At 36.7% G+C, this 24,644-nt stretch overlaps 1 protein-coding gene across 1 annotated transcript in view; it reads left to right on the forward strand.

Annotated features, from left to right (window-relative positions):
• Positions 1 to 2,794: 2,794 nt before the first annotated feature.
• Positions 2,795 to 24,644, forward strand: part of LOC145321985 (synaptotagmin 1-like) — a gene marked incomplete at its 3' end in the record, with an annotated part of 46,323 nt that continues 24,473 nt past the window's right edge. Inside the window, 5 exon segments of the mRNA XM_080163706.1 lie at positions 2,795 to 2,878; positions 12,354 to 12,487; positions 13,021 to 13,148; positions 17,168 to 17,270; positions 18,268 to 18,354. Coding sequence (XP_080019832.1) covers positions 12,374 to 12,487; positions 13,021 to 13,148; positions 17,168 to 17,270; positions 18,268 to 18,354 — 432 coding nt within the window.

Below are 24,644 nucleotides of genomic sequence, written 5' to 3' on the forward strand. Positions count from 1 at the left end.
GGGAGGTTTCATCATATGAGAGTGGAGGGTGGGGGGGGGGGGGGGGCGATAGTAAACTTTACAGAGGTCAAAAGGGAAAGGAAATTTACATAAATAGGGGCATGGGTAGGGTGTTAAATAAAAAGAGAAGGGCACCAGAAGGTGGGAAAGGGGGTGTATGAGGAGGGGGAAAAGTTCCGTAGGGACAATTTAGTGGGACGTTTCAACTCTCGGCCGTAGCATCTTTATACGATTGTGCATCTATTGTATATACATCTATGTATACTATATATATGTAACTTGAAGGGAGGGTGGTTCGTATAGTCCCGTGATATAGTGACTTATATATACAACTATATATATTATATTATAATATATATTAATATCTTTATGGCTTCAGTGGTCTTGTGCTGTTAGACAACAAAGTAATTGGAGGTTTGTGTGAGTGTTTTATTAAGATCTCTGGAATGGATGGAATAATTTGGTTATGCTTTTTGAAGCTTATGTATAGTCCTATTTTTATGCCTAGTGTGAAATTGGCAACCATTTAAAAGTTATTTATAAAAGCGGCACTTTATTCGAAGGAGGAAGAAAAATATTCAAAACTATCCCAAGGCTTAAATACAAGTAGAAAAAAGCCTTAAACCATTCAGGGACCTATCTAAAGCTTTTCTAAAATGGAAAAACATATCGGTTCAGAATCTATAGAGATCTTAACGGACCAAGAAAGAACCTTACTACTTTACATAATATGCTGCTCCTCAGCGTCTAGGATATTTGTATTGATGGGTGGAGGAAGAAAAAAATATCCTAAAACCATCCCGGGGCACTTAAATGGAGAACTTCAGTCGTTTCAATCGTTACCTAGGTCTTAATAGGCAAAGAAAAATGTACAACTTTATAAAATAGAACTAGAGAATGCACCCTTAGCATATTAGGGCTATATGATTAATGGGATGGTGATGATAAGAAGGGAAAAAAAAGCCTAAAACCAAACCAAGGCTTAAATCTAAAAATGATGTAGCCTAAAACTATCCAGGGACCAGTAGTTTTTAAAATCTAAAGCTAAAAAACTTTACATAATAGGATAAAATTATTTTAATGTAATGCTGTGTAAGATGTAAATTTATCTATAAACTTGAAAATATTTAACTTAATAGAATAATGTACATACAAAATAGCATATTCTGGGAGGGAGGGGACATTAGACTGTAAATTACACTGGTACCCAAAGTTGTTAGATCAAAACTTCGGGTACTTTAAATAAATATTGATAGGTGGGTTCCAATAAAGTAGTGTCCAATCTTTTCACCGAGAGAAAGGGTATTTTTATCTATCCTCATTGGGGATGTACGATTCATTAATCGCCTATTATTCTATCCCTTCAGACCCTGATGCTATTCAAGATGATAAAATGTTGCATGCATGTTGCATGTTTGTATGTTAATATCCCTAGAATGGCAAAATGAAAAATTATGAAATTTCAGGGGAAACTCAAATTTTGTCGAAAATACTTAATTTGATATGTTTTTGCTTTTAAGAGGAGCTTTAAATTAGTCATTTTATTTGCTTAAAGCAGTAGATTTAATATTTTACCAATTGTATATGAACATTTGAAAGAAAATCTAATTAAAACTTTCAAAGTGTAAAACTAAAGTTAAAAAAGGAAAACTTGAAATTTAATTTCTTCATTTATTTTGAATAACAAATAAAAAAATCAAATTAACAAATATGTAAGAAAAAAGTTTTAGTTGTGTAAATAAATCTTTAATATAAAGAATTCGGGTGTGTGTCTGTTGGATTGCATCTGTTGCAGGTGGAATGTATAAGATCTCAACAATGACTGACTAATATAACTTTAACCTATCTAACAGACTTAAAGACGCTTTAGATCTTGGGAAGCGCTGAACCTACGAGGTTATACTCTTCAGGAAATATACAGGGTGTCCCATGTAAACTGTTTTTTTTGAAACGCTTATTACTCCCTTAATATTTGAGCTATCTTAGTAAAATAAAAAGTATTTGGCAGCCTACTACTGACCATTTTATAGGATAATGATGAAAAATCCACAAAATAAACAGGAAAAAATCTACGAGGTATTACATAAGAGGTTCATTTTATTGAATTTAGACTAACCCAGAGGAAAATGTTTGCTTTGTAAACTTTAAGATTAGTTTGAGTCCAAACTGCTGGTCGCTCAGACTTTCTAAGCACAAAAATAGAACAATCTTGACATGGCATACTAGAAATTCTCAATATTCAAGAATCTGAAGTGTAATATAAGTGAACAATATGTAAAAATAAGCATAATATTGATCTTCTTTGTTAATTTTTCATGTGAGCTCGCTTTAAATGCACACAAAAACCTGAAATATACCAGATTTTTTAATTAGACTACAATGCCAGTTCTTATAATGTCAGAGTAAGTCTTTGTGATCCACCGTTTGACCACCAGCTGCTTTAAAGTTAACTAAGGCATATTTTTCTTGTGGATTAGTCTTATATTCACTAAAATCAGCCTGTTATGTATTACCTTGTAGATTTTTTTCTGTTAACTTTGCGGATTTTTTATCACTATATCATTAAATGGTCAGTAGTTTGCTGCCAAATACTTTTTATTCTACGAAGATAGCTCAAATATTAAGGGAGTAATAAGCGTTTCAAAAAAAACAGTTTACGTGGGACACCCTGTAGTTATTGGTCCTGTGTTGGGCTTAAGCTATTTTCATAAGGGACGGGATATCCCCCTCTCGACATTTTTTTTGTTTTTTTAAAGCTACACTAAACACACAAACAAACTTCCTGTTTTTTTTCAGATTGAATGGTCTCTTAGAATATAATAGTGAAATGTTATTGTAATCCTAAATCTACCAGTTATCAGAATATTTAATTTAACAGGTAAATAAACAGCTCTTTCATAGCAGAGCTACTCGATAACTCTTAATGTCCGTTTGTATGTCCACCTAAAATATTTGTTGAGAAACGTAATTTTTTCACAGCTTCTTAGTAAGATAAACGGCTAAAACTTTTATTGAATATTACCTATACCAATAAGTATCCTTTATATAATTTACTTGGTCTGACGGCTATGCTACAAAAAAAAGTGTATTTATTTAGGTTTCGTGATTTTTTTTATGACAACTAAACATCTGCTCTGTAACTCACTTTGTCCGTATAATCACTGTGCCTCGCTCTTCATAAAGTTTTACAAGTATAACAACACCTATCAATAGCTAATCAAGGAAGTTCTTAAATGTACTACAGTCGAGAACATCAACTATCTAAAAAACGTTTTATTGAGGACATAATGTTATTTAAAAATAAAGAAAAAGAATTTAGATTAAATACGTCAAATTTAATTAAACAAAATAATTCTGCTTTAAGGAAAATATTTAATGAATTAATTTAGATTTTCCATAATTAGATAATATTTTGTATTATCCTTATACTAAAGTAACAGGATGTTTGTCTGTTTGTCTTTCTGTGTGTCTGTGTATCTGTGTGTCTGTACCGAAGGATCTCGCTAACCGCTGAACCGATCGGGTTCTCCTTAACAGGGTAGATTCTCATAGGTTCTGGGAAGGATTATAACTATTTTGGGGGAGGGTACCACCACCCTCCCAAGAGAAATCACAATAAAATCGAAAAAAATTGAAATATTCCCGCCGCATAGTGTTGCTAGCGTAGTGGCGCTGCGTAGAGACATGAATTTAAAAGCTGATTGACCATAGAAAATTATTTCTCAAATTAGATATTTAAAATAAAAAAAATTTAAATGCCACTAGATGCCTCTAGGGGCGTAGCCGCTAGTGGTATTATATGGTATTTAAGGCATAGTACAACAGACGATCATCTTATTTTTAGACATGGGTTATAGATTATAGAGTGTTGATTATCTTATAATATTGTACCTAATCGTCGGAGAAATCGATATACCAAACCTGATTGAAAATGATTATACAAACTGTTTCAAGAATTATCATGCAAAGATTGAAAAAAGTATATTTTATTGTACCACTAATATTCTAAATTGAGGAAAAGTAAAATTTTCTTGAGATAAAATATCCCTTCCTGATGTATCCATGTAAGAGAATGAGATCTGAAGGTTATTTTTCTTGTTTTTGTGAGCAACAAACAAGTCTTCTAATTGAAGGGATACAGGGATAAAACAATGGGTAAAAATAATTGTTTTATTGATTTGTTAACAATAAAAGTTTGTCCATAAGCAGCGAAGCAAAAAGAAGCATTAAAACTTTTATTAATGGCTATGTAGACATTGATGTTTCAATTTGCCTACAAATTTTCAACCTGTCAAATTTCACTTTGTATTTTTTTTAAATTTAATATTAACCAATGTTACATACTTTTTCAATCTTATTAGAGATCTTATTCGTAATTAAAGTTTAGAAAATATGTCTATTATCATATGAATTTTTATTATGTATAAAAAAATCTTTATTATTTATTTGAATCTTGCCTAGCTTTTTCTTCTTTACCCATTGTTTTTAATCAAACTATTGTATCGAAAATAGATTTCTTTATTACCAGAGATCTTAGGGAATATGACAATTTTTAAGCTATTGGCTGAAAAGTTTGAATACTGCGATTTTAACCATTATATTATTATTTTTCAACAGAATCCAAAGTTTTTTAACCAATGTATAATAGAACGTGAGTACCGAAATAAACTATTGTCAGGTGTCCCCTCCCTTCCTGGTTATCACTGATTATATTAACTGTATGTGATATGTGATGTGCCAAAATGGATAAATACATTTATATATAATGTATATTACTTGAATGGGTATAGAATGCACGTGGATATTATGAAAGGGGGAAAATGTTCGTAAGGTTGCTAACATGGACATCATTAAGTTGTCAGTCTGATCATCCAGCAGGAGTAGAGGGGATGGGGTAAAGGGGTGGATAGCCTGGACCTATGTAAACCATACCAGAAATTCCAGATCATTTGTTCCTATTATAAGTTTCTATTTTAATTATTATTAAATGCTATGCTAATATTTAATGTATTCATTCTTGATATGAATATTTATAGAATTACTTATATTGAAAAAATATTTTTACTGCCCAAAGAAAACGTTTAAAGTGAAACAAATTTTTTTTTTCAATTGGAGCTCAAGCTGAGCCCACCCCCCCAATCTACTCTCGTATAAATCTCCAGGAATTTTAGGGGAAATCAATTAATGTACAGTCTCAATTATTCATGAACAATAGATGATTGGTGAAAAAGTTGAAACATTTTATTTTGTAGCAATCATTCAAGATTTAGACGAATAAGAACGTGTTAATAAAAATTTGGGTATCAGTATTGTTTATAGTCCAATGTTCCCTCCCTGTCAAAAAATTCTCACCTAAATTTTTACTAAAATAGGTAGAGGGGTAGAATGATTTACTTAGAGATTTTTGGATTCTAACTTTAATCTCGATATATTCAAACTTGTATGATTTATTATACACTTCCTTAAAAAAAAGGAAAAAATTGAATATTTTTGTTTTTAGATATTTTAAAACCTTTTTTACCCGTTTTTAAAAGTTATTCTATAATAGATGCATGAATAGAGAGGAGAGTTGATTGTGAATTAAACTGGTACCCAAAGTTTGGGTATAGTCCCTTTCGTGGCAACGCCCCTTAAGGATCGATTCTATGTATTTTTAGAGTAGCTTTTCTCCTATTCCTAGCCCCTGCGGGGGGCTCTAACCCTGCGGGGCAATCACCTAACCTAACCTAAGATAACCTATTAAATCCTTTTTAAAAATACGACGAATCGCCCCTTAAGGTGCGTTGCCACGATAGGGACTATAACCCAAAGTTTTATTGCTGATTCGATGGCTTTGGGTATATTTATCTAATCTTGATTAATTGGTTCTACCTAGCGGTGTTCTATTGTTTCATAAATAATTTAAATTTTTAAAGAGGTATTTTGTGAATCGTGATTGGGAATGAAACTCAATATCAGTCCATTCATTTATCCTGTTTTTTAATTAATTTTCTTTTTGGTAAATGTATAAAAACATCAAATCCCAGTTATAAATAAAAAGTATTTGTTTATCTATATAAAACAATCGATAGATTTTTTATTTGCTCACAATAAAAATGTCATTTGCTAGAAGTGGTCTAAATATAATCCAAGCTAGACATTAGATCTTTTCATGAAAATACCCTTTTTCAAATTTCAATCTTCTGCTAACCTAAAAAGTTACTTTAGGGGCCTAGAAATATATGTACAAAATTTCAGCTCTCTATCTCTACTGGCGACCTAGCGCCAGGCATGTAAAATATCAACAGATAACGGTAGCACGGCGGTTTTAACAATATCTCAGTAATGTGCAGGTTTTCAACTCTTCTGCATATTTCAATTTAAACACATAAGGCCAAAGATATTTTATCCAAAAAATCTTTTGTCAAAGTCTACTCTAGACCTAGCGCCAGTCAGTTTTCTAAATTCATGCATTTTATACCTGTGAAAAATGAAATCGCCAGCGCTAGGTGTAGAGTAGACTTTGACAAAAGATTTTTGGGATATCATATCTTAGGCCTTATGTGTTTAAGTTGAAATATGCAGAACACCTAAATTCCCCTTCCAAGCCATTCTCTAAGCATTTTGATTTTTTGTTGAAATAACGGGATTTCAAAACTGCCTTTTGAAAAGGCCTAAAAAATATCTTTTTTTGTCCCTTTTTTCACTTTATATAGTTACAACTTATTAAGATATTATTCTCAGTTAACAAAAAATTGGCGCTTCCAGCACCAAAACCGGCAAAAACAGGCAGTTTTACTTCTGAATCCCTACTTAACCCCCTGACAGACCCCCCCCCTCTATCTCAGCTCCTGTTACAGATAGAGACGTAAAACTTTTTTCTGGTTGTTCATGTGTATTTTTAGAGAATTACTTTTTCTAGTCATAGCGGTCAGACCGCTCCTTATCCGCTTTTTAGCGTCCAGCCGCTAAATATTAAAACCGCTGTAGAGCGGCCAATTTTAAAGCTAAGAAAACCAAATTTTATGACAAACTATTATTTTTTATAATAAAAAAATACCTTTTTTGACCATCGCCGAAAAACGACAAATAACGGAAACCGCCAATTTTGGTGGTAAAAAGGCCAATTTTAAAGCTAAGAAAACCAAATTTTATGACAAACTATTATTTTTTATAATAAAAAAATACCTTTTCTGACCATCGCTGAAAAACGACAAATAATGGAAACCGCCAATTTTGGCGGTAAAACGGCGGTTGGCAGCGCTAAATAATATTTTATCTGTTTATAGTTACAACCTTTTAAGATATTATGCTTAGTTAAAAAAAAAATTGGCGCTTCCAGCACCCAAACCGGCAAAAACAGGCAGTTAAACTTCTGTATCCCTACATAACCCCATAACAGACCCCCCTCTATCTCGGCTTCTGTTACAGATAAAGATGTAAAACTTTTTTCTGTTGGTTCTTTTGTATTTTTAGAGAAAATTACTTTTTCTAGTCATAGCAGTCAGACTGCTCCTTATTCGCTTTTTAGCAGCCAGCTGCTAAATATTAAAAAAGCTGTAGAGCGGCCAATTTTAAAGCTAGGAAAACCAAATTTTATGACGAGCAATCATTTTTCATAACAAAAAAAATGCTTTTTCTGACCAACGCCAAAAAACGACAAATAACGGAAACCGCCAATTTCGGCGGTAAAACGGCGGTTGGCGTCGCTAGTTTTATCTGTTTATGATCACAATAAAGACTACATAGAAAAATTGGCTGGTCTAGAGCTGTTTTAGAATTCCGCTACTGGCAGCTTAAAAACGGCAAAACTACAGGTAGGAAATAAAAAATCAGTTAAAAATCGGTTAAGGAGTGGCCAAACAGTGATGGCCTTACTATTCACGGAAGTTTATTATTACTCAAGAATTAATATATATTTATCAAAAAAATTAATTGATTTGAAGCTTACATGGACTGCTGCCACTGGCTGCGGTCAGCTGGAAACAACAGCTGATTTTTAAAAAAATTTAATATGTCATGTAGGCATGTAAGATAAGCTTAATTTTACAATTTTAAGTCTATGAGTAAAAAAATAAATACACTGGAGCCATTCAAAGTTATTTGAAGACTAGGAGGATTATATCCTGCTGGATCATACCTGAACACCTAATTTTCATCTTATTTTTTACTAAGGTTGATTAAATATTACAAAAGTAATTACTAGAGAGTTGTCCTTACTTCTGATCTTAGAGCTTTGTCTTTATGGATGTTGTCATCCTATTTTTTGTCTGTATTTAATCACTTATTAATGTTGTCATCATTGTCATATTATTTGATAAAAATATCAATGCTTTACAAATAAAATTTATAGGGAAGATCATCTTGATGGTTTTAATAATTAGATTTGTATATTTTGATTTTGTTGTTAACCCTTTGTAGACAAATATACAATATTTCTAAATGTTATTTTTTTTTAATTGTCTGCGTCTGGCATCTGACAAAAATAAAAATCTATTACATTAGTTTAAACAATTAACTGTCTTGACCCTTTCCAGACCTTATTCAGCCAATTTATGTATGTAGTCTTTTATTGTGATCATAAACAGATAAAAATATTAATTGGCGCCGCCAACCGCCATTTTACCGCCCAAATTGGCGGTTTCCGTTATTTGTTGTTTTTTGGCGATGGTCAGAAAAAGCATTTTTTTTGTTATGAAAAATAATTGCTCGTCATAAAATTTGGTTTTCCTAGCTATAAAATTGGCCGCTCTACAGCTTTTTTAATATTTAGCGGCTGGCTGCTAAAAAGTGGATAAGGAGCAGTCTGACCGCTATGACTAGAAAAAGTAATTTTCTCTAAAAATACACATGAACCAACAGAAAAAAGTTTTACGTCTCTATCTGTAACAGTAGCCGAGATAGAGGGGGGTCTGTTATGGGGTTAAGTAGGGATATAGAAGTTTAACTGCCTGTTTTTGCCGGTTTGGGTGCTGGAAGTGCCAATTTTTTTAAACTGAGAATAATATCTTAATAAGTTGTAACTATAAACAGATAAAAATATTATTTAGCGCCGCCAACCGCCGTTTTACCGCCAAAATTGGCGGTTTCTGTTATTTGTCATTTTTCGGCGATGGTCAAAAAAGGTATTTTTTTATTATAAAAAATAATAGTTTGTCATAAAATTTGGTTTTCTTAGCTTTAAAATTGGCCGCTCTACAGCTGTTTTAATATTTAGCGGCTGGACGCTAAAAAGCGGATAAGGAGCAGTCTGACCGCTATGACTAGAAAAAGTAATTCTCTAAAAATACACATGAACAACCAGAAAAAAGTTTTACGTCTCTATCTGTAACAGGAGCTGAGATAGAGGGGGGGTCTGTCAGGGGGTTAAGTAGGGGTTCAGAAGTAAAACTGCCTGTTTTTGCCGGTTTTGGTGCTGGAAGCGCCATTTTTTTTTAACTGAGAATAATATCTTAATAAGTTGTAACTATATACAGTGAAAAAAGGGACAAAAAAAGATATTTTTTAGGCCTTTTCAAAAGGCAGTTTTGAAATCCCGTTATTTCAAAAAAAAAATTAAAATGCTTAGAGAATGGCTTGGAAGGTGAATTTAGGTGTTCTGCATATTTCAACTTAAACACATAAGGCCTAAGATATGATATCCCAAAAATCTTTTGTCAAAGTCTACTCTACACCTAGCGCTGGCGATTTCATTTTTCACAGGTATAAAATGCATGATTTTAGAAAACTGACTGGCGCTAGGTCTAGAGTAGACTTTGACAAAAGATTTTTTGGATAAAATATCTTTGGCCTTATGTGTTTAAATTGAAATATGCAGAAGAGCTGAAAACCTGCACATTACTGAGATATTGTTAAAACCGCCGTGCTACCGTTATCTGTTGATATTTTACATGCCTGGCGCTAGGTCGCCAGTAGAGATAGAGAGCTGAAATTTTGTACATATATTTCTAGGCCCCTAAAGTAACTTTTTAGGTTAGCAGAAGATTGAAATTCGAAAAAGGGTATTTTCATGAAAAGATCTACTAGACATAGATGTTTTATATTGACAGAAAAAATCAAGGTTTATGTCTACAAATGTCGCCTAAATGGCAATTTTTTAAAAGATAGTTTTAACCATGTTAGACTGGTAGCATTTTGTTGACATACAATATCAATGATAAAGGGCAGTTTTAGTAGCAAAGCAACTTTATAATATACTTTGTATGTCCGTCTGTCAGTCAGTCCGTAACGCTGTTGGGGAAGTAAGATTTTCTCGGCTGGTTTTGAAGATAGACATCTGCTTTAGAACTCACTTTGTCCAATTGTCCATTCCATGATTATGTTTGATAAAGGTTGTTGTCATTCTTCTTATATTGGTGTTGTGTTCAGTTCAAATAATATGACAATAACGTTTAATAGGAGAGTTAAAATACAATTTTCATATAAACAGTAAGGTTAACAACAAAAACATTGTGTCATAGAGTAGCTACTAGATACATGTAAAATTTTCCATTAAAAATATAATATATTAATGTCTTTTAATTATCATGTATGGCTGTTATAATCCTATACTTTTTGTAGTTTTCTATTAACTCTGAAATAAAGCAATAATGGTCCTTGATTGAATAAAGCAATGGGATTACAATCAGGGATCTTAAGGGATAAGACAATGGATGATAGATAGATTAATGTGCAAACCCAATGATTATAAACAAATTTATCCCTTCAGTAGATTAAAAATCTTAGTTGAAAAAGATAAAACTGTGGGTACTTGTTTAATTTAGTTATTATCAACCAATTTTTTAAACCAATAAAACGGGAAGCGTTTTTATAATACTTTGGGTACTGGTGTAATTTACAGCCAAATGTCCCCTCCCCTCCCTGGATTGCACTGGTGTTTAGTCTGTAATCAATATAAAAGGTACACACAACACAAACAGATTTTTAGTAGCGAAGCTACTCTACAAGTAGACGCATCTGTCTGTCAGTCGCTGACGCTTGTGGGATTGTATACTTTAATATTCTTCTCTTTTTCCATTTTTTTTCTATTTTTAATATTTTTAGAATTTTGTTAAGGATATATCGATAGTAGAGGATCTAGAATAGGAAAAAGTCAACTCCAGATTTAACTTATATTGTACTAATCCTGTATCCCTTTTGGAGCAGACTTTAAATGATTTGTGGTTAATAATTTATATTCAATTTGCCTATCCTTGTTCCCTTGATGTAAAGAGTGGCTAAAAATAAATTTTCCATTATCCTATAATATTTTATATTCCATTGTTCTATTCCTCTTTACCTGTATTAAAAATTATAGTTTATGGTTCATATATAATATCCCATTGTTATTTCACTGATATTATGAGGAGGCCTAAAAGACAGTAGTTGATATTTAACTTTTTTATATTACAGGTTGCCATCTACCTGTTTCTAGGTACATATATACAGATATATATAGAGATTTATGGATGATGAATATGTGAGTAGGGAGATATTGCCCTACCCCTTTTTCCCTGGTGCAAAGAGCAGACTTTAAATGATAGTGGTTAATAATTAATAAGCCACATTTATTATTCAGATACACAGAGTAATCTCACTTTCCCTCTTTCTCTATTTCTCTATTTTATGTTTTTTCAATTACAGCTTTTTCGCCCACGATTATTAGAGTAAAGCTATTCTATTTCCTTTTGGTTACGTATTAGGTAGATTGGTCAGACCATTTTATTCTGACTCCTTTGTTTTTTTTGTGTCCATTTTTTGCCTTCAATAAAAAGCTTTCCTAATATTTTCCTATTTTACCTTGTTAAATGATGCTTAATAAGTTTAAATAAAGCATACCAATAATCCTGGTTTTATCTGAAATATATTTTGGGTTTGTCTATTTCAACTTCCTTTTCTTAGTTCTAGTTACTTTATTCTAGTTACTCTGTTTTAAAGGACAAAGTGGACATTGGAATGTAAATTACAGTAGTACCTAAGGTATTGTAAACATAATTTGGGTACTTTTATTGAATGTTTATTAGTTGGTACTAAACTATCAGTGTCTAAACTAATCAACCAATGTATTTTATATATACATAAGCAGTTTATTTGTTTATCATTATTGTGTATATCAATTTATCTAAATTGTCTTATCCCTTAAGATCACTAGGTAGGAAAATCCTGTTTCTCCACCCACAATAACTCCAAATATTTTTTTTTATCTTTTACTAATGTTAAGTACCATTTGTTATTAAGTATAAATTTCAATTTCACAATATAGTTTGACATTAAAATTAGAATTGTATTATTAAAATATGTAATTTAAATTTTGTAGTGTATGAATAAAATTTGTTTATCTATTATGCTCATCAGGGTCTTTATTGAAAAAGACTTAATTATATTTGTTTGTTAAGATCTGAGAGAAGGCATCAGGATGGATGGTCCTTACCTACACCAGATGAATGGCCCTACAGTGGACAGTATGAATGGCCACTCAGTACATCGGAGATTCAAAAGAAATGAGTTCATTGATAAAGTTCAAAAAGAGGTTTGTTTTATTTCTATGTATCAACTAAACCGCGAACATGGATTGCCACTTAGGTGATGGTAGAGGGTGGGATCATATCTATCTATCTATGTATCCAGGTAGAGAATGATGTAACCCTGGTATCCTCCACAACTAGTATGAAACCCTGGATGGTGATGGTAGTGGGTGGTATCATATCTCTCTATCTATCTTTCTATGTATCCAGGTAGAGAAGGATGTTACCCTGGTATCCTCCACAACTAGTATGAAACCCTGGATGGTGATGGTAGTGGGTGGTATCATATCTATCTATCTATCTTTCTATGTATCCAGGTAGAGAAGGATGTTACCCTGGTATCCTCCACAACTGGTATGAAACCATGGATGGTGATGGTAGAGGGTGGGATCATATCTATCTATCTATCTTTCTATCTATCTATCTATCTTTCTATCTATCTATCTTTCTATCTATCTATCTTTCTATCATCTATCTTTCTATCTATCTACTATCTATCTATCTTTCTATCTATCTATCTATCTATCTTTGTATCCAGGTAGAGAAGGATGTTACCCTGGTATCCTCCACAACTGGTATGAAACCCTGGATGGTGATGGTGGTGGGAGGTATCATACTGGTTCTTATTGTTGGCATCCTGGCTTTCTGCTTTATTAGATTTTTCAGGTAAGATGATATATCAACTTGTTCATGGTCGTTTATTATACATTTTGCAGGGAAGAACCGTAAATTTCACTTGTACCCAGTTATTTATAACAGCTTTATCTTATTCGTTGGCTCAAATCTATGGGTCCTTTTATTCAATTTTGATAATTTTGTCCAACCTTTTCAACCAATAATTCAATCTACAAAGGAAAAATTTAGTTTATTATGATTGGAATTGACATTAGTTTATCTTCCATTGTCTTCTCCCTTAAGGTCCCCGATAATTTGGTAAATATGATTCCTACTGTCCTTTATCTTGACACTTTTTTTTCAAAAGCTATGCTTTTGTAATCGTTTATTTTATTTATAAAATTGTATTTAATTGTTAAAAACTATATATATCATTCTCTGATTTAATTTCAGGTAATTTATTTTCGTCATACATTTTATTCATTTCAAATTTAATTTTTAATTCATTAAAAACAAAGATTTTCTATGTATAGAAAGTGCGTAGTTTTTTTAAAGGACATCTCCAAACATTCTATTTCAAACTTTTCAAGATGATTATTGTATCGATTGGGATTATTTTGAATAAAATTTTACATTTTCTATTGATTTTTGGAATGGTCATTCCTAATATCTTATATTCAAAGCACCTTCATTCGTATATTTAATGTTCGTTTGACCGTCTGTTTCATTTGTTAAGCTTTGCTTTATGAATATTTTCATCCTTGGTTTTAAACTTAATTTGATTTATTAAACTGATTTTCATAAAAGATAATTCCATTATTTTAATACGGAATTCTTACATAAGCTTACGAAGCCTTTTAAGTTATTACTATTTAATTTACTCAGAGATTTAAGGGATAGGACAATGTCGACAAATTAATGAACACTCCCATTAGTATTATGATAAATTAAATTCCCGATATAAATGGTTAAGGGAAAAGTTTGGACTCTGCGCTAGTTGATACAAACCAATTGAATAAAAGTTCCCAACGTTTTTAAAACAACTAATGAAACCATATGTTTTTTTCTTCAAACTTTGGGTGCCAGTATAATATTCTGTCCAATGCACCCTTCTTACTCCACCTGAATATGTGTGTTTCCTGTTAAACTGAGAGCTGTGTATTGACTAGAAATTTAAGTAGTTTGAGGAAAAATGTAACCTATGTTTTTTAATCACCATACCTTGCAATACTTGCGGGGCCTATACCTGCGGTATCATAGTTAAACATAATTAAATCTAACCTAACTTAAAATAATACAGTATTAGATTACATAATATTGAATTTTGCTAGGCCTACCTACCCCTTTTCATCATGCCTCAAAAGGTTTGAAAATCACCTGGCAAAACCCTGTTCTCAAAACTGGTTATGAATTTGGTTATGTGTCTTTAAAAAGATAGTTTCTTTTTCATAAAAAAAAAAAAATTATATTGGCCAGATTAAACTTTATTTCTCTATATTTTTCTTTAGCTATAATAGATTTTTACATAACATATAGTTTAAATTTTGCAAAAGGTCTAATCAATCATAGATAAACTGAGAGAACTTCAATTTACTATATAGGGAGAATAGACACCTTTATTATAGGGAGTTATAAAACACCCCCTACCCACCCCTAGATTACCATCATGGAAGAAAAGAACCCTCTTAGGAAAAACATTCACTCATTTCCTAACCAAGATTAAATGCACGCCATTGTCCCCAATATCTTACTTGTTGCTACTTCCAATTTAGTTAGTTAGTCCTCTATGACAAAGGTATTCTATTCATGGTGCCATAATAATTCTTACTGCCCTTTGATATTTTTGGTAGCAACGTTTTTAAATTTTTCATAAATACTTTTTCTTAAAAATAATTTACAAATTTCAGGGATCTTAAAGGATAAGGTAATGAATGAGAAACTGATACACATCCACAATGCGGATAAAAAAAATTACCCCTTCTGTAGAAAAATGTATTGCTTGTTAAACCCTACTAGTTTAGAGCCACCAAATCAAAACTCTTCTAAAGTATCCAAATTTTTGGGCAAATAATTAGGTTACCTGGTAATAAACCTTTAGGTAAAAATGTAATTTATAGCCCAGTGTCCCTTCCCTGACGGCATAATATGAAACAAATAACTAGCGAGGACTTTTTGGAAAATTCTAAAGGCCTGAAACAGATCATGATATCCTATATTGTTCTATAATTTCCTATTCTGTGACCAGCTGTCTCCTTCTCTCCTTCAATTTACATAAATCCACTTTAGACTGATCCCACAGATAATACATATGCATAGGCATATTTCTAAAGTTGAAAAATGAAAATTCACCGTAAATTTTCAGTCACAATTAGTGTGATGATATGCTGTAACTAACTTTGAAAGAAAATCTTTGAAAACAAGAAAAGAGTAGGACTAATAGAGTTTGATCAAATCTTTTTTCTAAGAATGATTTCGTGTTAGAATTTTTAAACCATTTTGCTTAAAAACAATTTTTTTGGGTAGTTTAAAGAATTTTTTTATCGGAATATATCATTTTTAATGAAAAACAAATTAACAACAATGATAATATCCATTAAAACAAATCCATCTGTTACAATCTTATTTAAAACTTTTATAAAAAGTAAAGATATTTATGACAAGAAAAAGTCCCATTAAAAAAATCCAAAAAATTTTGTTTTTAATATATATTTATTCTACTTATTTTTCCCAAAAACATTGATGTACACAATTTTATAACAAATAAAATTTGTGAGAAATATTTTAGGAAGCAAACAACTTTGTTTGTCAAAAATAGAACAAGCGGTTTACCTTAAAGTGCCATGTCGAGCACAAGCTCCCCCTCTCTTTTTTTAAAACTTTTGAAAATAATAAAACGGATAGGTTAGGTTAAGATGTTTTAGATACTTAATAACCCCTTCCATTAACCATTTAATTTTTATTTTTTTTTTAAATGGGGGGGGGGGGAAGGTGGGTTTTGTAGTTGACTACGCACTTTGAGGGAAAAGGCCGTTAGAACAAAATTCTCTAAGTACAAAAACATTGACAATATTTACATATAAGTGATGCTTTTCTACATTCGTCCGTAAAGGATATCATATCATATCATTAATTTAGACATGTTATAATTGTCAAATCGATTTCAAACTTGGAACGATGATTTCTATAAAACGTTAGATAAAATTTAGAAAGCAGAGCAACTCTATGTTAATTACTAGAAATATATTTTTGCTTGACCTATAATTTTATGTACAATGTGCATCTCCAATGATGATACCCTTCTGGTATTTACAATTAGTACTTGAAACATTTGAACACTCAACTCAATGAACCAACCAATCAAAAATTTAATAAAAGTCCGCAACTTGAGCCAACGAATAAGAAAACGTGATAAAAAACTTTAAAGACTAGGATAATAAACAGCCCAATGTCCATTCCCTCCCTAATTCATACAAAATGCACTGAATTTCCATATTGTTTTGGTTAGAAACATAAATAAATATTTAATTTCTTCTGAGAAAAGTATTAAACATTTGCATAAGAAGTTACTTAATATTATGTAACATTAAATTTTCTTAAAAAATATCCTATTTTATATATCAGTAAGATTTTATGTCTTTTAGTAACTACTAACCCGATTGAGTTCTCCATTTTATTGAAGTTTCACAAAGGGCTAGAGATCTTTTTAGGCTTTAGAACGTTCAAATATAATTCTTGGGTTGATTTAAGTCTATTTTTCTGCTTTTCCTACCTCTTTGTATGCAGAGCTACGATATGCTAGTGGCGCATCCCCTTGTGTAATATAAAGGGATACGACAATGAACGTTAGATCAAAATACATTTTCAATTATGATAACTAAAATTAAATCTTCTTATGATTAAAATTATTAATAGAAAAGTTAATACACTTCTAGCTTGAACAAACCAGTTGTGATTTAATAAAGTTCCCATTTCTTTTCATTTTTTATTAAACTTTGGTTACCTATATCATTCCTAATGTTTACTAAATTATGGGACAACTGCCATAATCAAAAATTTTCATAATTTTGTAGAAAGAAGAGAAAGGCGGGTAAAGATGGTAAGAAAGATGCGGACGAACAAGGTCTTGTTGATGGGGAGGAGGAGATTGATCAGGATGGGGATGAAGCTGCTAAGGTAGATAGGTAGATAGTTAGTTAGGTAGATAGATAGACAAATAGATAGACAGACAGACAGATGAAAAGAAAGTTGCGAATGAATAAGGTCTTGTTGATGGGGAGGAGGAGATTGATCAGGATGGGGATGAAGCTGCCAAGGTAGATAGATAGATTGATAGTTAGATAGATAGATATACAGATAATTAAATAGATAGACAGAAAGGCAGATGGAAAGAAAAATGAGGACGAACAAGGTCGTGTGGATGGGGAGGAGGAGATTGATCAAGATGGGGATGAAGCTGCCAAGGTAGATAGATAGATAGTAAGATACATAGGTATATAGATAGACAGATAGTTAGTTCGATAATTAAATAGATAGACAGAAAGGCAGATGGAAAGAAAGTTGCGGATGAATAAGGTCTTGTTGATGGGGAGGAGGAGATTGATCAGGATGGGGATGAAGGTGCCAAGGTAGATAGATAGATAGACAGATAGTTAGATAGATAGATAGACAGACAGATAGTAACATAGTTAGACAGACAGACAGATGGAAAGAAAGTTGCGGATGAATAAGGTATTGTTGATGGGGAGGAGGAGATTGATCAGGATGGGGATGAAGGTGCCAAGGTAGATAGATAGATAGACAGATAGATAGATAGACAAATAGATAGACAGACAGGCAGATGGAAAGAAAAATGAGGACGAACAAGGTCTTTTTGATGGGGAGGAGGAGATTGATCAGGCTGGGAATGAAGCTGCCAAGGTAGATATATAGATAGTTAGATAGACAGATAGTTAGATAAATAGACAGACACATAATTAAACAATAAATGTTTCAGGAGGCAGCTAAAGAGTATCTTGGAAAACTGAAATATGAACTTAAATATGATTTCAAATAATTATATATGCAGACAGATATATATGGATAGATAGATAGACAGATAGATAGATATATAGACAGATAGATATATTGATAGACAGACCTATAGAAAGAAAATAAATACTGAATATTTTAGGGGCCGGCAAAGGAGTATCTTGGAAAACTGCAGTATGAACTGAAATATGATTTCAACACTCAGACACTTTCTGTAACTGTCATTCAGGTTAGAAAATTAGTTTAAGAGTGCATTTTAAGCACAGAAACCCCCCTCCCTCTTCCTTATTTCAATCTCTAATTGGTTCATTGTTAAACAAACTAACAGTTTCTTTTCTTAGGGTGGTAAAAAAATAAGACAATGGCCGATTTATTGATTTATGATTGAATGATGGTAAACCAAATTAAAGATATTATAATTAGTGGTTGAAACGTTAAGATATCCAACTTAATGAACAAACCAATTAAAATTAAATAAAAGTCTCAAAAAATGTTAAGCCAACGAATAAGAAAACGTTATTATAAAGCTTTGGGGATTAGTGTATTAAACATCCCAGTGTCCCCTCCATCCCTGTTTTACTATATATATATATATATACTAGCGGCTACGCCCCTAGAGGCCTCTAGTGGCACTTTAAATGTTTTTGTTTGTTAAAGTCTATGTTAATTATTTATGTTACGATACCTAATATATGTTACGTTGAAGTCTCCTTATTTATGTTACGATACCTACCATATGTAACGTTGAAGTCTCCCAGATTTTAAGAAAATTTTCAATTTTTTGTCATTTCTTTTGGGAGGGTGGTAGTAAATAGTAAAATAGTTAAAAACCTTCCCAGGACATATGAGAATCTACCCTGTTAAGGAGAACCCGATCGGTTCAGCGGTTAGCGAGATCCTTCGGTACAGATACACAGACAGACACACAGACAGACAGACAAACATCCTGTTACTTTAGTATAAGGATTTTTATTTTATTTTTGATATTTTTCCAATGAATGAATATAGAAAGTCTTAATGAAACCTTAAATTTGACTAATCCGACTACTTTATTAGAGATGTATAATGTATATCAAGTTGTCGTTCATTGTCTTATCCCTTAAAATCCTTGTTAGTTTACGCAAATACAAACACAAACAAAATAGAATTTATTATAAAATGACAAGAATGACAGTTCATATCCGTGTGTATTTAGGGATCAGGGATAAGACAATAAAAATAAATTGATGTTCAACCAAAATTATTGAAATTATTGATGTAAAAGTTTGGACACTTGATTTGATTTACTTTTTTTTATATCCGTAAATAAAACAGCAATAGTAAAAAAACAAAATATTCAAGATAAAAAGTATTATATATTTATAAAAAAAAACATGTAACTACGTTTGAACATTCAGACACAAAGAAACACCCAAAAATATAAAGTAACTTCGCTACTAAAAAGTTAGTTGAATCTTAAGAACGACAAAACTTTAGAAATATCCTATTCTTGGAGGTTGAAAAATTTCCTTCTAACTTTTTTCCTCTGTTTTTCTTCTTATATTTTATTTTGGTGAACATGGAAAAATTCAGTTTTATTAGCGTATTTATATTTTATAATAAATAATTTGTCTATCCTTTCATAAGTTAAATTAATGTGGTTTTATTTCTAACAAACTGTGGTATCCGCCGAGGATAAATGGCAGACACCGGAGTTCAATTAGATTACGGCAGTGTGACAGACGTGGACACCTTACTATAGAGAAGCTACGCTTCTCTAGCTTTCACTAGATAATAATCAACATCTATTTTCAGTTGTCACTTTATTGAAGGGTTAAGAGATACTGCAGCTATATACAACAAACAATAATTACATGGATAGGAATAAATAATCATAACATGAAAGCATAAATAATACATATACAATGGTCAGTTTGGGCAATAATGATTCCCCCATCCCTGGAAAGGGTGGGGGAGAATTAAGAATACAGTTAACCATAATAAACATGACAGATTCAAATCATTAATTCTAAGCGTAGGGAGGGGGTCACTAGACCCCTTCCCCAGGACTCGGGGGAGGGCCATTGACCCTCCACCGAACCCCAGATCAGGGGTGCCATAGACATGGCTCACGGTTGCCGAATACCACAACTCTCCCCTCGGAAGGCTGGGAGGTGGTTTCCCTATCAGACTTCCGACAGTGGTTGAGGCCTTCGGCCCGCTCCTTAGGGCTAAAATATATACAAACGATAATGATTCAATGGAATCCTAGTGGTGAGTCTCTTCTTAGGGTTGATGGGCTCCCAATGTGGGATAGAAGGCAGAGGCTGACTTGGGTTGGATACGTTGGTCAGCGCCGGCAGGTATCAGGTTTGCTGGTGGCACAGTTGTTGCTGGAACGGTCAGCAGTGGGGCCTGCGGGTTGTTGTTGGCAGCGGCTGGGGCACTGGCTGCCAGGTTGATTGTCTGAGCAGCGGCCTGTCCTCCTGAGGGGCCGCGGGGTCTGCCAGAGGGCGGTCCTGGCCTACCTGGGCGGTCATGCCCGCTGTCAGTTGATTTCATAGACACCATTTCCTCGGCTGCTTCCCTGCCGATGGGAATGGCATCCCAGTCCACTGAAAAGTCCCGGGACTTGGCATGGTTGAGCCTGGCTCTAGCCAGCGCTTTCCTATATAAAGCTGGATGGTACAGGAACACTTGTGATATCGCATTCAGGGCTGCCCGGACTCCTCCTTGTGCTGCTGCCAGAGAAATGATGGTTAGGTCCCCCAGCAGTTTGAGGATCAGCAACAGCAAGCACAGTATGGCGGCGCCATCTCCCCACTCGTGGATGGCTTGTCTAAATCCTGCCCAGACATCCAGGGCTGCCTCTCCTTCCTCCGCCAGTCGGTCAATGTTGTAGGACACTATCCCATGGTCTCCTGTGGCCGAACAGCTGCCTTGCTGAACGCAGGAGCCATAGGATAGGCCGGTCAGCATGGCACTCTTGTATGCTGGGAACGCCAGCAGTTGTTGCCAGTCGTTCAACTCAGCCTGCGAATACAAACCACCTGAACTGAAGTCATCTAAGGGTTCTGTCAACAACTGCTTAGGCGTATCCAGCGGGGGTGGCCTCTTCTTGGGAGCAGGGGTTAACTCTATCCAGCCTTCCTCCGCGTGCACAGTCAGGGGGTAGGTGGAGGAGCAGGGAATCTTGGTGGCGTGCTCACTGTATACCCGTGTCACAGCGTCTACAAAACCTGTGGGCTCCACTGGCACTTTGTCCCAACACTCCTTGTGTTCGCGGACAACATACTTGTGCCTTTGGCAGGTCAGCTGCAGCAGGATGTCTCCCCTCAGTACCGAGAACGTGCTCCCCTGGACACGCACCGGGTGGGCCGGATCTAGTTGCTGGAGCTTCCAGCAGTTGGCCGCTACTTCTTCCGCTGCAGTGCTTTTCATGCGCGTTTCCAGGGTAAACCCAATATAACCTGCATGGATCTGTGCTTGAAGGGGAATGTCAACATCCCTGGCCGACACTCTGGGCAGCGCAGCCGCGGCTGGGTCAGCTGCCACGAACAACGCTGGATGGTTGGTGGCATGGGCCTCGAAGTCGCAGTTCACAATTGAGGTGGGGTTGGTCATGTTGATGAAAAACTGGGCCTGATGGTCAACCAGATATGCATCCCTCACCAGGCTGGGCTGGAGGCTGCGGATCAGCCTCAAGGGGCAATCTCTTCCCAGGTGGTCCCACACGTAGGTTGCTTCCCCAGTGATACAGGACAGCTCAGAATGGGGACACTCGAGGGTCAGGTGGTCAGACTGGGACTCCACCCGTCCATCCTCCACCACATAGGTCTCCTCCTTGACCAGCAGCCGCCGCTCCTGGAGCACTAATTCATTGCGGTATAGCTGGCCCTCAAAGTGGACGTCCTCCCCCTCGCAACCCACCCCCTCGGGGCTGTTGACGAGGGCGCCCACCATGTCGATGGTGAAGAACAGGGGGTGGTTCAGCTGGAACGTCAGTGGCTGGGTCTTGCCTGGCAACGTGTATACTCGGTTCCTGGCCAGGTCTCGGCACGCTTCTGGGTCTATCTTGGTTGGCCTCATGAGGGTGGGGACCGAGGTCACCTTGAGGTGACCCCATACCCCACACCTGAATGTCCACTGGGACACGGTGAGCTGACAGCTGAACCCAGTGGTTTCCCTCACCTTGACTTGCTGCAGGACGTGTATTTCATGGCCCAGGGGCACCTCCTGGTGTAGGGGCTCCGTGTCACACATCTTTTCTTTATTGTAAGACGTGACATGAGTGGGGTTGGCACAGTCCCACCCCACCAGGACGTAGCTGGTTGTAGGCCACACGGCTGCCAGCAGGAGGCCCCACAGGACCATCCACCAATGGGAGAGGCTTCCAGGTAACCATCTTCCTCGTACACGCGGCTGGGGATCTCCGGCTCTGGTCACGGCTGCTTCTTGGGGCTGGACACGGCTGGGCTGCTCCTGGCTAGATACAAATTTCCATTGAGCGTTATCTGTATGCGGCCGAGGCACCCCGATACCCTCCCCAATGACAGACTGGCAAGCGACTGGCACTTGCCTGGGTGTCGGCTCCCCTAGCCCTAAGTGCTCCCTTCCCTGGTCCAAGGCATGCCCAGTGGCATGGGGCTGAAGTGCATGTGGCACAGGCTCGCCCTTACTCAATGCCCTCCCCTGCCCTAGGAACTCAGGTGCATGTGGCACAGGCAAGTCCTTATTTTCCCAAATTTCAATCTCCCCAGCCTCAGGTGCAGGGGGCACAGGCAAGGCTGGGTGTTTACAAGATTTTGGATACAACACATTTAACAAATTCAACTTATCCTGATGGTGAGCAGCTGGGTTCCCTTGGCTGGTAGAGGGCTCTGGATGGCATGTAGCTGGACTCTCCCTGCAGGCTGGTGGCGCTGGCTGGCTGGGGGTGACGGGTGTCACCCCTTCCTCTGGGACCGCTGGCTCGTTCCAGGACTCAGGTCTCTCGGTGGCGGCGACGGTTGTCGCCCCAGACATCAGGTTGGAGGCTGGCTCGTTCCAGGATCCAGGTATCTCGGTGGCGGCGACGGTTGTCGCCCCAGGCACCAGGTGGGAGGCGCTGGATAGCACCCCCCCATCATCCCAGGTGGCGACGCCAGGTGGCGTCCCATACATCGATGCAGAGGTGCTGGCTAGCACCTCCTGCCTCTCTCGTTCAGCGGCTGCCAGGGCCTCCCCATACACCGTCTCAGGGACGCTGGGCAGCGCCCCTCCACTCTTGCTGGGTAGGCTCAGTCGGGCAGGTTCCATCATGTTGAGGCTGAAAGGCTGGGGCCTCAGCGCCTCTGGCTCGGCTACGTTGTTGGGCTGTATCAGCTCTGGCCCCAGATGGTTAAGACTGAAGCCTAGGCCAACCCGGTTGGGTTCAGCCGCGCCGCCCAGTACGTTGATCCTAGCTGGGACAGTCCCGAACTGCGGCATCCCATCGGCTCGGTCCGCAGCTCTGGGGGTGGCTGCTTGCGGTGGTGGTGCTGGGGGCGCGCTCCCTTCCATATGGGCCACTCTGCTGGGCTTCCCTGGAGGGGCACCCTTGTCGGCGGTGCGCCTGCGGCTGGCTACCTGGGCCCAGTCAGCTCTACAATCGGCCGCCGTGTGACCGTCATAGTGGCAACGCTCACACTTGGCAGAACGGTCACGGCGTGGCTGGGTGCGCCTCTCCTCTAGGCTAACTTCCACAGGCGTTGGACAGTCTCGAGCTCGGTGGCCTCTCCCCTGGCAGCGGTAGCAGCGGCCTGGAACCTTGTCATCTGGAGCGACCTTCCCCATCTGGTGGAGACCCGGAGCCAAGGAGCCAATCTCCATTGGCTCCGACTCGTCATATTGGGGCAACTGGATGCAGGCAGATCCAGTCAGCCCGTCGGTCGAGTCCACTAAGCACACACCTTCCTTCAGCTGCTTAGTAACCATGGTCACGGTGAACATGGCCTTGCGAGTGTACTCAGGTACACTCGCAATTTCATGGTTCATCATGAGGCGTTTTACATTGGCGTTACGAATTCCACGATTTAATTCGTCCACCAACAACTCAAGATCCTCATGGTTGTAGGCGTCCCTATACAAGGCGCACTTAGTTGATATGTACGCTTGTATAGGTTCTGTCGAGTGTTGCTTGTAATCCCTAAACGCTTGTTTAAGCGTTTGGGATTCAAAAGCAGGGCGAAATAGCAATTCACACTCGGTCTTGACCTGTTCGTAGGTCAAGGCTTGGCCTGCCTCGCCAAACAGATGGGACGCCATTTCCGCCGCTTGCCCTACCAATGACAGTAGTAGGGCGTTGCGGCGGTTGAGGGAATCATGAGGTGGCACGCGGTAAGCCGCCCATGACATCTCAAGTCGGCGGATATGTGCCGACCAGGATTGCTTGGGCGGCCCTCTAAACTCCGGCAGATTGCTCAGCTTCAGCTTGCGGTACTCGGCTGGGGCCGGCTGAGGGTCATCCTGGAGCCATCCTGGGGCTTGGTCACCTCCTGGGACTTGATGCTGGTCCATTGG

The sequence above is a fragment of the Acartia tonsa genome, chromosome 6 (genome assembly GCF_053477335.1).
Source record: "Acartia tonsa isolate MP-2025a chromosome 6, ASM5347733v1, whole genome shotgun sequence".
Lineage (NCBI taxonomy): Eukaryota > Metazoa > Arthropoda > Copepoda > Calanoida > Acartiidae > Acartia > Acartia tonsa.